Source organism: Metopolophium dirhodum, chromosome 9 (assembly GCF_019925205.1).
Source record: "Metopolophium dirhodum isolate CAU chromosome 9, ASM1992520v1, whole genome shotgun sequence".
Classification (NCBI taxonomy): domain Eukaryota; kingdom Metazoa; phylum Arthropoda; class Insecta; order Hemiptera; family Aphididae; genus Metopolophium; species Metopolophium dirhodum.
The window spans coordinates 17,764,522-17,783,087 of NC_083568.1; the positions used below are offsets into that span (position 1 = coordinate 17,764,522).

The 18,566-nt window shown below is 27.4% G+C and overlaps 2 protein-coding genes across 2 annotated transcripts; one reads left to right on the forward strand and one right to left on the reverse strand.

Annotated features, from left to right (window-relative positions):
- Window positions 1-2,537: 2,537 nt before the first annotated feature.
- LOC132951970 (ubiquitin thioesterase trabid) lies at window positions 2,538-6,458 on the reverse strand. Its single transcript, XM_061024059.1, has 11 exons — window positions 6,228-6,458; window positions 5,700-5,936; window positions 5,415-5,633; window positions 5,168-5,312; window positions 4,588-4,806; window positions 4,042-4,247; window positions 3,699-3,975; window positions 3,396-3,640; window positions 2,973-3,163; window positions 2,757-2,905; window positions 2,538-2,692 (listed from the first exon to the last, which is right to left on the reverse strand). The coding sequence occupies exons 2-11, from the start codon at window positions 5,872-5,874 to the stop codon at window positions 2,614-2,616; spliced, it is 1,905 nt and encodes a 634-aa protein (XP_060880042.1). The 5' UTR covers window positions 5,875-5,936; window positions 6,228-6,458; the 3' UTR covers window positions 2,538-2,613.
- Window positions 6,459-14,606: 8,148 nt separating this feature from the next.
- On the forward strand, window positions 14,607-18,412 carry LOC132952854 (V-type proton ATPase subunit S1). Its single transcript, XM_061025316.1, has 4 exons — window positions 14,607-14,998; window positions 15,988-16,505; window positions 16,566-16,832; window positions 18,014-18,412. Exons 1-4 carry the CDS (start codon window positions 14,758-14,760, stop codon window positions 18,224-18,226), a joined length of 1,239 nt encoding a protein of 412 aa, XP_060881299.1. The 5' UTR covers window positions 14,607-14,757; the 3' UTR covers window positions 18,227-18,412.
- The last annotated feature ends 154 nt before the right edge of the window (window positions 18,413-18,566 follow it).

The following is an 18,566-nucleotide window of genomic DNA, read 5'->3' on the forward strand; positions in this document are numbered from 1 at the left end:
TATACAATATATAGTATAGTCAGAAATTTGAGGATATTTAGCTTCACATTTTTAATAGAATATAATCATTAATCAAATATAATATGTATATTATACCATTATACATAACTTATAACATTATATAATAATATTGTCATCATTTTTCTAAAGTTATGATAAAATAAATTATTCTAAGAACAACAAGAAATAAAAACATGATTACATAAACATTTGACATTTTATTTTATTTCAACAAATTAAAAATAAAATATTAACAAAAAACCCGACTATGAATTTCATGACAAGTGTCATCAATAAGTCTAACCCAAAAATGAAAATACACAGCAAATTATTAAAGAAACTAAAAATAATATATACCTATTGACTATGTGTTAAAGAAAAGGCAATCTATACACAATACACATTATACTGTTTGTACATGAAAACTAAAAATTAATTTAACTCTTCAGTAATAATATTATTTTAAGAACTAACTATAAATATTATTGAGACATATTTAAAATATATTTTTTTGTCAAATTAAAACATACATATTAGAAGGCCTATATTATTCCTTATTTTATTGTTCATAATATAGTAGGCTTCCAATATTATAACCAAGAAGACACTACACAGATAGATGCTGCCAGTGTCTTCAACATTGTACTTGGAAAATATGAACAGACAAACAGTACAATTTTATTTTGTAATTGTCCATCTACAGCCTTTGATAATTATAAATTATAATACATCTATCTTATATTCTAATTTATTAGGTGTATGATTTTACAAATTAATTTTTAAATATGTAGCACACATTCTGGTATTATGCAATTATTGTGTATGATAATTTCTTTATAAATCCATATTTATCAACTGTCACAAACAGCATCCAGAATATATTTTTTATTAAGAGAAACGTCACTATTATATAATATGTAATTCATACAGTAGTGCCTTTACAATTCCATGTCCATTAAAAACTGACAAATCAGCATATCAATTTACAATCATAAACCTAACATAATAAATTCCTTATTTTGTTGTCAACAATAGTAACACAACAATAATTCAATAGGTAAATACATTTTTCTCCCCCATTTAACTCAGTTAATAGTTACACATTAAATCATTTTTTTTTTGTATTTGGTACAATCAATAAACAGTCAAGTATTTCCAACATTCATATTTAACATAAATACATGAATTTAAATATAAAAATGTCGATTATTCTATATTTTAATTTACTTTTCCCAAATTATACCTGAGTATATTTTAACAAACCCATAATAAATAATTAACCACCTAAGAAATAATTAAAATATGTTACTCATAGTCAAAATCTGTACATTAGATGTAATTAAACTATTTAATTTTTGAGCTAAAATTATAAATTTTAAGTACAATAAATCTAATTTCAACTTATTTATTAAATTTAAAGTGAAAATACAATTTTAGTATAAAATGTATTAATATAAATTGGTATAAAGTATTGAATTACTGGCAGTGCTTAATATAAGTTGGGAAATAGTGTAACCATCAGCCAGTTTGTAATAAATCATAGCAATAATCAGAATATTTTCTAAATGTTTGGTATATTTTTAGACATAAAACATAAAAAAAAGAATTAAAAACCAAAAACTTAATTGTGGCCTTATAGTAATTATTAAAATAGGTTGTTTGTTAATAAGACATTTAATATGTTTTAAAATAAAGATAATAAATAGTTAATAATTTTTGAACATAATGAACTAAGTCACTCGAGTCTTATGTCAATGTGTTTTCAATAAAAATAAAAAGAAATGAACGTCCTACTAAACATAATAAGAAAAACTTGACTAGAATTAGAATAGTCTGTTTAAACTCTAAACGTAGTTAAAGAATTAAATGAAATATAATTTTAATATTTTGATTTAAGTAATAATAGACTTGTGAATTGTGATTAGATGCGCAAGCAAATTTAATTAAGAAAAGTAAATTTCAAAATTATAACAAAACAGTTTTTACAAATTTATTAAATACACACAAATTATACATTACATAATATATAAAGTATGTATTAAATTATCACGAATATTTATTATTAATATAATAACAATTTATTATTTAACCCTACAATGCATGATTTTTTTTTACTTGCATTTAAATGTGTTATAAATTTATTTTTAATCTATAAAAATATACCTAACCTATATTATATTTGAGAATATCTTTTCATTTTTTATTAATAATAATTAATAATACATAATCTATTAATTAATATTCACGAAAAGATATTTTTTAATATTTTAGTATAGTTTTAAATATTTAATATATAAATTAATTCATAAGTTCATATTTATTTACTTAATTATATTCAACTTTTTGGGAAATGTATTTAAATGAAAATTCCTAATGAATAATCTTATATATTTTAGATATAATAAATGGAGCAGCTCAAATAAATATTAATAATTTCTTTGAACCCTGTTAAGGTACATATCAAACATAAACAGTTTTATAATATGACTTTCATAAAAAAAATCTAATAGTGACAAGCATAATTAATAATAAAAATATTGAGATATAAAGATTTATTTGTACATCATGAAATATTGTAAATATAGGAAACTCACTACACTGGCAAAGCATAAACTATTCTTGTTCAGATTCTCCTTCACTTGAATAGTCTTGTATTGAAATAGGCCGTGAAAATGGCGTGATTGTCATTTGACTAGATAATAAAAGATGGAAATAAACCATTTTGTGCTTATAAATTGTATTTAAATTATTCTTACGCTTGCTTTCTATAATAGTTTAACCATTCCTCAAGCATTTGAGCAACCAACAATGGTCGTTTATGCAAACGCTGTCGAGCTAATAACAAACCATTTTCTGTTAAACAAACGTCTAACCATTGTTTTAAAATATTCTCTTCATGCCCCATCTAAAAAATAAAGATTAAACAGATAAATAAAAATTACGTTAAAAAAATTAATAAATCAAACTTTTACTTCGGATTTTGTAACAAAATGTATTGGTAATAATTTGTGATCATGATCAACAAGTGGCAAGTATGTAGTACTCTTTCCCCGAGGCAATGGTTCAACAGGCACCAGTGAAGAAAAATGTCCTCGTGTATAAGCTAAGGTTATTGGAGATTTAATACAAAAACTCGATTCCCACAGAAGTGGCAAGTAAACACCTAAAAACAAAAGAAAAAAATTTTCAATTTAAATATCTAAAACATTTTAAATATTCAGAGATATTTTTAAACAGATACAACAGCATTAATATATAATTTACTTAAAATTGTATACTAGAATATGACTATCTTAAGATATTTAGAGTAATATTATGCATGATTGAATTTATAGTGATAGAAATTAAATATTTCAAAAACTAAATGCACATACTATAAATATTTAATGTATTACCTTCAAAATTTGTATAACCTAAACGGTCTCCACGATAATTTTTCACATACTTAACAGCATATACAATAATTGGTCGACGCAGTACATGAGCTAATGCAAATACATGAAGTTGAGCTAAGCTTGACCCAGGCCTTTCAGCTTGAGATACTAATGCAGCCCAATCTTCAGCCCATTGATACTCGTCTAAACAAAATTCTAACTGTTTTGCTTGCCATGCTTCATACTCTTTCCATCTTGGATAAAACCTACATCAATTTCAAACCATAAATTAAATAAATCAAAAATAACTTATAATCTACTTACATCATATTGCTTTCATGTAAACAATCGGCTAAAGCTTTCCTTAGTATATTGTCTTTATCGAAAATACCCCAGGTAGACTGCATTAAGGAATCCAGTAAACAATCACCAGCTGAACGATTCCATAATGCATATAGTCTAGAACATAATCCATCACAGACTTCAGATGACCAATTAATCACAGGAGGGACTTCTTCAATTTCCAATTCATGTTGAACATTGCGATCAAGCAGTTCATCAAGTAGTTGCCTTTGAACTGGTCTTGGAAGTTCTTCAATTTCTAGAAGTTGAAAAATATTTTTTACGATTTAATTAATTCTTATTATTATATGTTTAACTAATTTACCATAGGGTAGGGAAAATGTTGCAAATTCTGTAACAAATGGACACGGCATTAGGGATTTTCTTACACGTATTGTTGAAAGAAAATGTTTTCCAATCTCATCTGCTAGTTGATGGGCAACATGAGAAGGTACTCGTTTTACAGTTGTTGAACTACTAGTAGCATTAATTCCATTCAAAAGATTTGATAAAATTTCTTCACGATGAAATCTATATAAAATAAAATAATATTTAGATACTTGGCTTATTATAATTTTTAAATATATACTATTTTATGAATAAAATAGAACTCTAAATCATAAAGTAAAAATAATATTTAAAATTTAATCTAAATCACTATTATCAATAAATATGATTATTTATTTTAAAATAAAATACTATAATAATTATAAATATTACATAAACAACATTTACAGCGGAAATTAAATTCTTAAAATAACAATACAAGTAGTAGGTACCAACATAATGTTAAATATGATTTACCTACTTGGCTACTTATATTCAAACCTATTATCAATCATAATAACTAAAAATAATAATAATACTTTACCTAACAGCAAGGTGAACTAATGTGTGTCCAGTATCAAACGCTGATGGTCTATTAAGTAATGTTACTTCAGTTGATGTCAATGACCGGGTTGGATCACCACCAGCGTGTAAATAAGCTGCAATAGGACTCCAATCACCTTGAACTACGCCTACACAAGCAGCGAGCCAGGCTCTATCATAGTTACTATTAATGTCATCCAAACGACGTCTTGACGAAGATCTACAATAAAAGAAAAATTATTTGTGGGTACAGAATTTAAAATGTAATAATACATCAATTAAGTGAATTGAGTGAATAAGTTTTGTAAAACCTAACGCATTAACATTTATACTATAGGTAATATTAATCAAATTTACAAAAAGATGTTAGTTTTGGGTATCTGAGGAATCTTTTTTTTTATATTATAGCGTAATGAAGTTTAAAAAGGATATTATAGCATTATTTTTATAATATTTCATTATTAGTGCAAAATTGTTCCATTATATTATTAAATAGGTTATAGGCAAAACAAAAAAAAATGAATTTATATAGATTAAATAAAAACAAAATGTAATTATGTAAAATTATAAAACAAACTAACCTTTTTAATGTACAAATATTTGAATCTGTATTAATGGTTGCTGCTAGGTCCTTCTCTGGTGACTTAACTCGTTTTGTTATGATAGTGGGAGGCTCACATAATGAATGATCGGGTGATGGTGATGTTTTACGAGGTCCTCTTGTTCCTGTTAAATAGATTTAGTCATAGGTATATCAAGTTTTAACAATGACCAAAAAATGTATTTTATTTTATTTTTTTTATAAAATTATTAAAATAGAAATCTTACCACACATGATACATTTAAAACTTTTAGGCCAATTTTGATATGTACAAGCAGCACAAGACCATTTGGTAAGTGCTCGTGTTTCTAAACTAGATGAAGCCTCTTCATTTTCTGGTGAATTAGCTCTATCACTGATCTTCAAATCAGTGTTGAATTGTTCGTTAAGTGCATCAACTAGATTGCTATCTATTATTTTATCACGGTTATCAATTTCCCCAGACGCTAAATTCACGACAAAAATGTATCAATACTTAGGTAGTTAATAATTATTATATAACTAAATTTTACCTTCAATTAGTTGAGGTTGAGGTTCAACAGGAAGTTCATCTCTAAGACTATATATGTCCTGAGCTTGGGACAACTGCAGTTTGGGTCTTCTACACATGACACACTTCAGTGACGAATGGTAATTATCATAAGTGCAGACATCACAAGACCATTTGGAATTGATTTGGGTGGTCATTATTGATTTTGAATCTTCCAATTTGTATTATTTAGATTCAAAACTAGAACTTATTCATAACACTGCAATTTACAATAAACAAGTTAATGTCACAATACGTCAAAATACAAACATAAATATAATAAATATTTAAAAAAAAAATTTGGGTTAAGTGGTGGCCTAAATTTAACAAAAAAAAATTTTTTGGGCAGTAATTACGACCTATATAGTTAAAATATATACTAATTTCAAAATCAAGTTGAAGGTTTGGCTCGCCGCCGTCAAAATGTGCCCGACTATTTTGCGACTTAATAATATCGTTCTTGTGACATAGCGGAAAGGAAGAATGCGACAAGATGATCCATAGCACTTACTTGTAATGTAACTGGATAAGCAATGGTTTGATGCCAGGATCGTAGGCTATACGGACAAAAGTTATAATGATTGTGCATTCAAAATGTATCACCACAATACTTTAATAATAATATATAATTATAATAATAATAATAATAATAACAACAACTAAAACTAAAAAACAAAAACAAATTTACTAACAACCATTACCTACGGGCCACAGGAAAAATTCTGAATAAAAATAAAAAGAGAAAGACGAATATGATTACGGTGATAAGATGTTTTTGTTCGCAAGTCAACACGGTAAAATGGGAAAAAAGATACAAAGAAATCTAAATTATCGGCCGTGTCGTCATTACGCACAAGAAGTTAGGAACGTGCCAACAGCTGATGTCGACGTAACTCGTATTTAAAATTTATTTATATAATTTAATAATTATTATTTGACATATTATTATTATTATTATTTTGTTCTTTGTACCACGGTTGTATATAGATATACTGGTACACAACTCCTATATTGATAATTTATTTCTATTATTTTATAAGTTAAAAGTTAGAACACTTGGACATGGACCATTCATGTACCTACCATTTATGTATTATTGTATTTACTATTAAAATTTTTAATTAATGCATTAGTAATCTACCTACCTATTATTAATGAAAAAATCAATTGTTTTACAATTTATCTTAGGTATAATGATATAATGCACAGTTCTAGAGTGTTATCAATCCCACTTATTAGACGTGATGGTTAAGTATTTATTTATTGAAATTGTTAAACAGGAAAACATGGATAATCAAGTATTTAATGGAATTATTAAAGAGGAAATTATTGATGAAACAGACCATCACAATGATGGTCAATTATTACAATTAATAGAGTATGAATTAAATTTACATCATATTGTATAATATGAAATTGTATGATACATTTGATAAAACTTTTATTTGTATTAATTTTTTCATGATATATATTACACACTGGTTCTAGAATATTGCCATTCTCACTTCTCACTACCCACAACACAAGTTTCATAGCAGAAATCTAGTTTAGCACCCACGCGAATTTTTCAATTTATTTTTCGGTAACCCTTATGTATATTACATATGCAATTGCACTTAAGTTACAACGAATTAAGAACGATATTGCAAAAATTAATTGCCGGAAATCATTAATTTTTAATTGAAAATGAAGGGAAGTCAGAATTTGGCGGTCAGACTTATTTTAAAGCTATAACTAATTGAAATTTTTGGTATTTTCATATACAGGTACCCGGCGTAGTCACTCCACCAGTTTGTATAGTTAAATTTGACATTCAAACTATAACAGAAATAGAAAACCAGAACAGGTACATTGCAAATCACAAAGATTTCTGTAAATTAACATATGATTTATCAGTAGACCGTAAAGGTATTGAGTATAATACATAAGTTCTATGGATTTATCAAAGTAAATAATATATTTTATATCATCTATGGCAATCGTCAATTGTCATTCGTCGGCCACGATTAACAATTCTAATAATTTCAGTGAATAAAAAAATAATAAGCCTATATATTGATGGACAGTTCGTTAAGCCGTACCTATATATATTATTATAATGTATGTTTTAAGACAAACTCGCACATTTCGTTATGATCGAGTTATTTTCATAGTATATTTCGATACTCTCAAGTTGCAGTTCAGAGCGAGATGAAATATGGATGAAGATAGTTGTTTCTTCGGAGACGGCGGCACTCTAGCCAGGTTTTAACGGAAGAGTCGATGTTTACGCGTAAGTTTGTTTTCATTTTATTTTGGGGCTTAAATTTACTTTTTAGACTTAAATTAAATATTTATTGTTACGAACAATCTGTTAAATGTGTGACATAGAAGCATTTATATGTTTAATCCCAAAAGCGCAATGTATAAAATACGAACAGTCCAAAGGCCGTCTTCGGTTCACCATGTCAAGTTTAATACGTACCTTTTTGCATATACTATACACCTTAAGTTTGCGCGAAGTATTTAAAACAATAAACTTAATATAAAATATTATTAATCTTTATTTTTTATATACATTATACACCTCATATATTTTATTAGTATAGTATACTTACACCTTTTTTAGTGCAGTTTATCCACTAGTTTTTTCAATTATTTATGTGTTTATTTTTTTTTTTATATTTTGATGTATATATCTCAAAATACCTTTTTTTTACTTACGAGGTATGTGGTCTTATTCGACGATATTATTATTTACTAAATAAATGAACTTAAAAATAAACAATATGATTACATACAGTGTAATGAGTATAATATATTATTTATGGAAAACGAAGGTTAGGTACTGTATATCTTTATGTTAACTCTAAAATCCAGTAATCACATTTTAGATTCTGAGTGAAACGTAAATTTTTACGCAAAATCGGTTTTCCACAAAACCTCTGTTTTAACTCTAAAACAAATGAACATATATACATGACATTTTCAATGGTTGTTTATATTTGCATTTTCTATACACGATAAAATTTTCCAAATATTTGGATTTGTTTTGAACTGTTTAGGAACATTTTCAGTTACCAATTTTATTAGTTTTTTAGATTCTGAGCGAAGCGATGAATGTATTGATTTTATAATGATGTGTGTTTTTTTTTTATTTTTGTGTCTGTCATCACTTTTTAGGACAGTAAAAGTGCTTATTTATTGAACAGTATCTTTTCTGGTAGGAAAGTGAATCTAGTTGATACTTTGGGGGGTCAAAAGTGAAAATTTCCCAGTAGTTTTTAAAAACGCCGTGGGAAATAAAAGAAAAATTAATGAAAAACGGATATTTTTACGCAAAATCTGTTTTTGATAAAATCGATTTCGGTTTTTGGTGCAACTCTAAAACAAATAATCGTAGGTACATGCAATTTTGACAGAATGTTTATTTTAGCATTTTCTATACACCATAACATTTTCCAAATATTTTGACTTATTTTGAGCTGTTTACGGACATTTTCAGTTTCCATTTTTTTTAGTTTTTTTTCTTTAAATATCAATAAAATTTTATCTGTTGGGTAAAAAAGCTTGAAAATTTAATAGAAGGCTCCTAGGTTATTGTTTCAAAGGCAGATGAAAAAAAATAAAAATCCTTAGTCACAGTTTTTATTTATAAGCATTTAAAGTTCAAATATTGACAAAATACAGAAAAATCACGAAAATTAGTGTTATTTTGAGTTGAGAATTCATAAAAATTTTTCTTTTTAAATCTAAGATTTGAAAATGTAATACAAGATTATCCATAAGTTTTTCTACTTTTATCAAAAAAAAAAAATGTATATAAGAAAGTCAAATTCAATTTTTATGAGCGTTTGAAATTCATATTTTTACAATATTGGATATTCACTTGATTTCCCATGTAGCGATTTTGTTATTTTGTTGTAATTCAAAAATGAATAACTGAAGATACTTGAAAATTTCACTGAATGTTTGTATTAGCATTTTTTATACACGATAAAATTTCTAAAATATTTTGACTCTGAGCTGTTTACAGACATTGTCAGTTTTAAATTTTTTTTGTTTTTTTCCTACAAATATCAATAATTAATGCAAGGCTATGTGCCTGATATATTGATACAATAGCAGTTAAAAAATATTAAAAATACATATGCAACATTTTTTTATAAGGGTTTAAAGTTCGAATTTTGACAACCTTTTTCAAATTTCAAATTTATTAATTATTTTGTAGTTCAACATTTATAAAATGTACAACTTTTATAGCCAAGGATTTAAAATGTAAAACAATGAATGTTCTACGTAAATAGGTAAATATACGAATTACTTTATTCACAATAATATCATCAAATATACTTATAGGGTGACTGACCGTTTTCGCTCGAAATCGTTTTTCTTATACAATGATATTATATCATTGAATTCAAATTTAACACCATCCATTATAATTTACAACTACCCACTTGTAACCTACTGTACAGCAGAGCGACATCCACTTACCCACCTTTTTTTCTGTTTAAGATTCTGGACATTTCAGTTTGAACTCTTTAATGTGTGTTCCTATAATGTATAATTTTTTCTAAATTTTTTTTTGTTTTCTAAAATGCTTTTGCCTGTGGCCGCCAACACCTCTCTTTTAATATATTTATGAATTTAATTTTAGGTAACTAATCTTATAGTACTAATTTTTAAACATTGATAACCTGATATGCTTTGTATTGTCATTCTTTAATAAACTAATTATTTTGAATAGTTTTTACTGTTTAAGATTCTGGACATTTTAGTTTGAACTCCTTAATGTGTGTTCCTAATTTTTTTTGTATAAACTTGAAAATTGATAATCTGGTGCCCTATGGGTTATGAATGAGCCTTCTTTAATGAATTAATTATTTTGAATAGTTTTTTCTGTTTAAGATTCTGGACATTTTAGTCTAAACGTTTTAATATGCATTCCTATTGGGAAAATACCGCCGGGAATACCACGTCTGAGATGGGAAGACGTAGTGAAGAATGATGTGAAAGCGTTAGGAGGAGGTGTAAACTGGAGAATATAGACATCGGATTGAGAAAATTGGAGGCAAGGATGGTCCTAATGGCCGAAGAAGAAGAATGTGTATTTCTACTGTATAATTTTTTCGAATTTTTTTTTTGTCTTCTTAAATGCATTTGACTGTGGCAGCCCACACTTCCTTTTTAATTTTTTTTTTATGAATTTAACTTTAACTTTGATTTTTATTGTTCGATTGTGTGCAGCGTGCAAGTGACTACGCCGGGTATATATGAAAATACCAAAAATTTCATTTAGCTATAACTTTAAAATAAATCTGACCGCCAAATTCAGACTTCCCCGTCATTTTCAATTAAAAACTTGTGATTTCCGGCAATTTATTTTTGCAATATCGTTCTTAATTCGTTGTAACTTGTGATTTAACGGAGTATTGTCCAACGATTCGATTTCTTCGATCAGTGATTCTAACCGGTCTCTTTTTAGGCGTAGATAACGTTAATACTGGTGGCGAAAAGAGTGTTTCAATTTGCCATTCTTCATGGTAGTTCACTTTGATCGGGAACAATAGAAAATAATGTTAAAATTCATAGATGCGCTAGCCAAATCTGACCTTTTTAGTATTTAAGTTTTAGAACTAATATTTACTTTTGAAATTAAATATACTAATAAATTGCGCAGGCCAACATTTAAAAAAAAAATGAAATAGTAAGTATGAAATCACGTGCTAGTCATGGTTTTGTTCGAATAAATGGAATCGACAAACAAAGAAATATTATTTTGTCGATCTTCAATGACTATGTAAAGATTTTGCAGCTAAAGTCTTCTCAGCTCTCGCCAACTTAGCCACACTGCGGTAATCGGTCGCTCATCTGTAGTGAATGAGGCCTAATTCTACCCCACCTCACTGCCTGCAGATCAAGACCTATACATTTGTCAAATCGAAAGAGATGGTTACTATATATTATTGGCTGTATCCAATTACACGGTCTACATTTTATACTGGTAACTATAGTTGCCTGTAACCAAAATGAAGACTTTTTTTCTTGCAATTGCTTTTGCATTACTCCCGCGGTTTTAGCTATTGCAATAACGGATTCTTAGAATTGTACATACACACTGAACCACGTATAGAGTTTAATAATATTACACATTAATAGAGAAGTGTTTATCGGATGTCAAGTTGTTGGTATGTGAGGTTAGATTAGGTTAGGTTAGGTTAGTTGTAGCTGAATTGCCTGTCCAAAGCGCCGTGTTATCTTAATTTTGTAATTAAAAAATTTTTGTTAAACTATATTATTATAATATTACGATTTATAATTAACAGGAAAAATGATCCCAATGGCAAAAATAAATAACAGTAACGTCTTAACCGTGCATTTTGCACTAAGTATACCACACATACGGAATTTGTCACCGAATTAAGCGTTTTATAATAATTATCTGCAATTTAATTAGGCACAAACACGCTTACAACGTTCCGCTTACTAGAGCGGCATAGCATTGCTGCTGTTTGACATTCCCTAGAAATCTTCGCTCGATGCATCGTAGTTGTAGCCTTCGTCAGTTGGTAGACAACTGCTGGCTGTAACGTGACAAAAGTCTCCGTACCACCTGTAACGTAAAACAAAACAAATGAAAATAGAAGGAGTATAATAAAAAAATTACGCATTGCTAAAATACAATTCATGTCAAATTTGAAATAATAATAGATTCGTAGATATTTTTCACAAGCACTAATAAGTGGACAAAAGGGTAGTCAGATCAAGTGTTGAAATTATGTTCTAACACGTTAAGAAATTTCACTCGTATTTGAGATGCATTAAAATATTTTTGCGAATATTATCATTATTAACTAAATTTATAAAAAAATGTTTGTATATGTTTTATGATAATTATATATTACTTGATCGCTTCAAAAAAGTGTTAACTAAAATAAAATCAAAAAAATCTTTGAACTTATTCTTTTACGGGGCACAAATTAAATGCAATAAATATATATGTACTAAAAAACTTAAATGTTTATAATATGTAATTAATTCAATGTTTGTTATAAGAATTAAAGAATAGTTTGGCTGTATATGTATAATATGCAACATTTTTCGGAGTTCTAACTTAAGACCTCTAACTTTAAAGGTTACTGGATAAAATCATACGCCACTGCTGAGGATGGACTTGAATTTATATACTTATTAGATATTTAGGTCCGTATATCGTGTGAAGATGTTTTTGTATATTTTGTTTTAGCGTTGAGCCGGTATATTTTTCTGTTATGTGACCATATCAAAATTAAGTAGAAAATTTAATAATAAAGTCACAGAAATTGTTGGGAATTATTTTATTTTTAATAATAATCATAATATTTTTCTAAAACTTCATAAATACATATTTCTACGTTTTATAAATAACGGGTGATTCAATTGTATTTCTCGAACGATGGTTCAATAAATAGAACATTCATTTGTTCACTGTTGGTTGTTTATATTTTATGTTTTGATGTATTTATGAAATTATTCTTCGGTATATGAAATGAAAAAGTCAGATGTCATTAAATCATTGAAAAAAAGTATACAAATTGAATGCTAAAAGTTAATTGCTTTATTAAGTATTCAATTTGTATAAAAAAAAAATATTATAACTTAAATAAATCAATAACAAAATATTATAAAGGTTATTAAAATAATAAAGTGATGATGATTATCAACCACACTTTTTACTTCGAAAAATGTTTGAAATTGGAATTTTGAGCGGTCTTCTGTTATTAATTATCTTATTGTACTTGTGGAAAAATGTCCTCTCGACCCATAAACCTTAAGCCACGACGTAGATAAAGACTCATGAACTAATCGTCCATTTTCAGCACGTAACTGAGAATTATAAATTTGAAATTTTCTTGAAAATGTGTATTTAGGTACTCCCTGCCACATCCCCAAAACCCCATTTCAATCCAAGGTGAACCAACTGAAATATTAAGTGGTATCTCTTTATTTATTTTTAATTTTAATTACCTATTCATTTGTAAGGGTTTTTATTACTTTTTAAGAAATTATTACAAAGTACAAATTAAAAAGAATATAAAATATGTTTGTAATAGGGATCCACTTCAAAAATTGACTTGTATAAACACGATTAACATGATGAACTTTTTTGCAGTAAGTGTTAGTAATAAATAGTTATAATATATTATAATACAATGACTTATTATAAAACCACTTATCGTTATTGTCAGTCATTACTTAAGAGTTAAGGCATGGCGGAAATCCATTAAAAAAAGTTGGGTGGTCGGGGGCTACGATTTTTCTTATGCACCAAGACAGTTCTTGACAAATTATTTATTCAATTTGTACTGAACCAAATATTTAAAATAAAATGGCTGTCCAATTATTTTTTACATTCTGAGCGGAGCGATGAATGTATTGATTTTATAATGATGTTTTTGTTTTTATATTAATAATTCATACTGTATCCAAAAAATCTAAAAAATGTGTAAACACAATGACATTTTCATATGTAATTTTTTTGGCAAAAATGAAATTAACCTATCGTACTATAATGTCTGATAGTAAAATAAATTACTTTAATCATAATTATATCATCAAATATAGGTACTTAGTAATATTATAGACTCGCAGAATCATAGTCTTCGCTCAGAATCGTTTATAAAATGATTTTATACCATTTAATTCAAACCTAACACCAATCATTAATCATTACAGTGACGAGTTACCTACTTGTAACAACGTAACCTACTTTACAGCAGAGCAACATCCACTTACCCGCTTTTTTTACAAGAACTGCGCGAAAACTTACTGCTAAAACATTTAGCTTGAGGACAAAACGCGTGTGGAGTGTGGACACACTGTAAGAGTTCCGGGCGTTTCCCTTTATCCATTTTTGTTTCTTATCAGTCGAATAGCACTCAACTCAACTACTAAATTAGTCAAGTGCATTTCTAATTAGTAATTTCTATTTTCTAAATATTTTTTTAGTTAGATACATCATACATCGAGTATGCTTTTTAATTTGTGAATAAGTTAAACTGCCATTTTTAGAAAAAAAAATGTCTTATTACCTTATATTAATACTCGGGTGTTTGAGTGCACTTTCGTTGTCCACTACCAATGAAGTGCCAACAATTGCTATTTCTTGTGGCAATACAAAATTGGAGACTTTATCCAAATATCAACAATACATGGGTACTCTTGAGTTTAAAAAATTGCTTTTGTCTCTCTGGGATGAGAATACTAAAGTACTAATGGTCTTAGAAAATGAATTAAGTCTTGAAGATTTCACAATGAAAGGTAACATAAAATTACAAACATATTTAGTACACAACAATTAGTACTTTCCAGACTTAAACAATGCACTTTTGTAAAATTGATCAGACTCCATGTTTAGTTTGTAATTGTTTTTACAAATATCTGATACTCTGATGTACAAGTGTTGGTCATTTTGTTTTCATCTTTTATTTTAGTTATTTTTTTATGAATTAAATTGCTAATATAAACAAATATGGTTAAATTTAAAAACATGGAGGTATTATGTATATAATAAAATTAAATAATTATAATTTTTTTAGTTTTTGGGTTGTCCATGATTGCTTTTTACTTTATTTCAATATCAGATTTACAAATATTAGGTATACCAAATACCTTCAACTGTTAATTTTTTATTTAAAATATTAAAATAAGTATTGGGTGTGGCATATATGATTACTACAACACTAATATGCCCCTATAATGAAAAATTATATGCACTCTTCAGTCGTCCTCTTAAATATTTGAAATTTTAACCTTACTTAATAGGTATCTACTTTTTTTTGATATAATATTTTGCTTATAATATTAATTGCTCTTTGTATTGTCATGTTATCAACATTAAATATATTATCAAAATAATACATTGAATATTAAATTGAAAATATTACATTTATAATGGTAAAACCAAGAACTTGCTCATGCTTATTGTTTATTTTTACTAAATATTAAGGTAATATTGATAATATTTTTCCTCTCTAGTATTTTTTTCCGTTTAACTGTACCTACTAAAGTTTTCCATCCATTTTTTCACTTATAGATTTAAGTAGGTAGATAATATTTTATCTGAAGTTATAAAGCAGATACTATTATGAGATTCCATATTATTATTTAATATATTAAAACATTTAATTGAATCACTATAGATAATAAAAACAACGTTTAGCAAAGGTCAGCCATAAAAATATTGATTATGAAATAATAAATAATAAATGTGCAATAATTAGCTTATACCTATTTTATTTGTGTTAAAGGTACTGATGGTCACAGCTTATTCCAATTATTTGAAAATTCTGAAGACCGTCGTTTTTTCCCATCGGTTGATCAACCAGAAAAAGCCCTTGAAATGTTATCAAAGAATGGTTTTGCTGTAAAAGTTTATAATGCAGATACATATAAAAATAGTTCAGAAAAAATTATAGCTTTGGCTGATCTTAATGAAAATATTCATGATAGTAATGATGATAGTAGACAAACAACATTGCTAAAGCATAATAATGAAGTTTCAAAAATATTTACTGCTCTTTGCACACAGTACACCAATGTAGTATTAGTGTTTTCGGGTAAAATGAATCCATGGATTGAGAAAAGTGAGGCATCAAATGCGCACCATTTAGTAATTAGGCACTTGATGGCTGTTGATGGTAAATCTGAAATATTTAAGATTGTTGACCCCAAAGGAAAATCTCTTATATATTCAGTCAGCTATCCAACTGTATCTGTTAATAATGGGCCAGATACTCCACTTGAACCGTCAAATACTAATACTAATGTATGAAAATTTGTTAAATTTTAAAATGTGGTTTATAATTATATTATCATTTTTACATAGGTATACCTTGACGATTCACGTGAATCATTGCTTAAAGTCGGATCAACATTTTTAGTTAATGGCACTAAAGTTACATTACGTTTTCGTTTTGAAAGAATAACATTCTCATGGGAATTGAAATCAATCGAGTATGAACGCGATAACAGTATTATTCAACTTACACCCAAGCAGCAAATTGGGGCTCAAAAAGGACTATCTTACTTTTCAGCTGGACCTGTTATCTTCTCTAATGATTCAATTGTATTGAAGTTTAATGACAAATTCCAGGTTAGTCATATTTTTTAATTAATATGTTTTACAGTCTTAAATAATTATTGGGTATATTAATTTATGTATATTGCTAAAGAGGCCCTAATGTGTTTGAGCTAATTGCTTTTCTATACGTTTAGGCAAGTTGTATAAAATATGTTTGGGCAAATTGTATACAATATGTTTGAACCCTTCCCATTAATGTACAGTTAGTGTTGGGGAATTATGAACTTATAACAATAGTTCCAAAATATGCCACAGAATATTTCACACATGTCTGATCATATAAACGTAAATTCATAGGTTAGGTTAGGTTAGGTTAACATAGGGAATTTCCTGCTCAAAAATAAAGATATTTTGTAAAAGTGATTAATCTCGCACAAAAATCAGAATTTGGATAAATAAATTTTTAAAGTAAAAAATGGAAGTGAGCATGATTGGTATATAAATATTATTCATACAATATACTCGACATTAATCGACAATTCACATGTGGTTAAAATAAACCTGATGGCTGATTCTAATGGTTGACCAACAATTAAGCAAACATTTTAAATCTATTTATATCATATTGCATTTTGAATTGTATACAGTTCCGAGATATAGATAATAATATTACATGTAGCTTGGCGTGGCGCGTTGGCTGCTACCAGTCTCGGAATGCGACTGGGAGTAAGTAACGGCCACAGCTACTAGCTCCCGGATGGGTGACCACCCGGGTTCATAGTAGTTAAAAACCTTGCCACACATACACGTGTTTGCTACCTACCGTAACAACCGTTAAAATAATTGTAAAATCAACCTACCGTACCAACCTTACCCTTACCACAGTTCATAACCCCTACAACAGCTAATGGCCATAGTCGCCGGGTTTAAGTTCAATAATAAAAAAAATATAATATTATATATTTAGATATAGATACTGGTCTTATTTTAAAATGGTATTATGCAATTAAAATTAAATTCCTGTTTTACAAAAACTTTGTTTTTAGATATGTAAGCCAAGTGATAAAATAATTTTTTTAATTTATTTTTTGATTCTTTGATTAATACAATAATACTGACTAATACGTAAGATTGTAAAATTAAGGTTTTTATAGGCTTTCTAGATTTTTTTACTCTCAGCCAGTATTTGTTTTTATCATCAGAAAGAATATTTTTAATTTAAATTTATACTAAAAATATGTTTTTATTCCTAGGTTCAACCGTGGTTGACGTCAGAAAGCCCAAAATTCAGTGACCCTCAAGAACAAAACTCTTTCTTTACACCACCTATATTGGCTGGTTTATTTGTTACTGCCATTATGTTGTTTATTGTTACATGGGGTATCACAATGATAATGGACATCAAAACTATGGATAGATTTGATGATCCAAAAGGTAAAACCATTACCATCAATGTTGCTGAATAAATTTACATTCCATCTATGTTCTTAAGTAAATAATTTTTTTGTTAAAACTTGTGTTAAAAATATTTTTATTTCCTTAAATTTACATATGATTTTAGTTCATATTTAGGCGTATAAAGAACTCATTTTTTGTTTATAGTAAAATAGATAACTTGTATAATATTATTATGATGATGTTTAATCTATCTATTTAATGTGTTGTTCATTATCCTTTCTATGTAGTTTACTAAATTTAATTTTCTTGGAAATAAAATTAGTGTCTCATCGCAGAATAGATGAAATCTATTCTGTGGTCTCACAATTATTGACTTAACATGTTTTAACTAATTACAGTAATAACAAA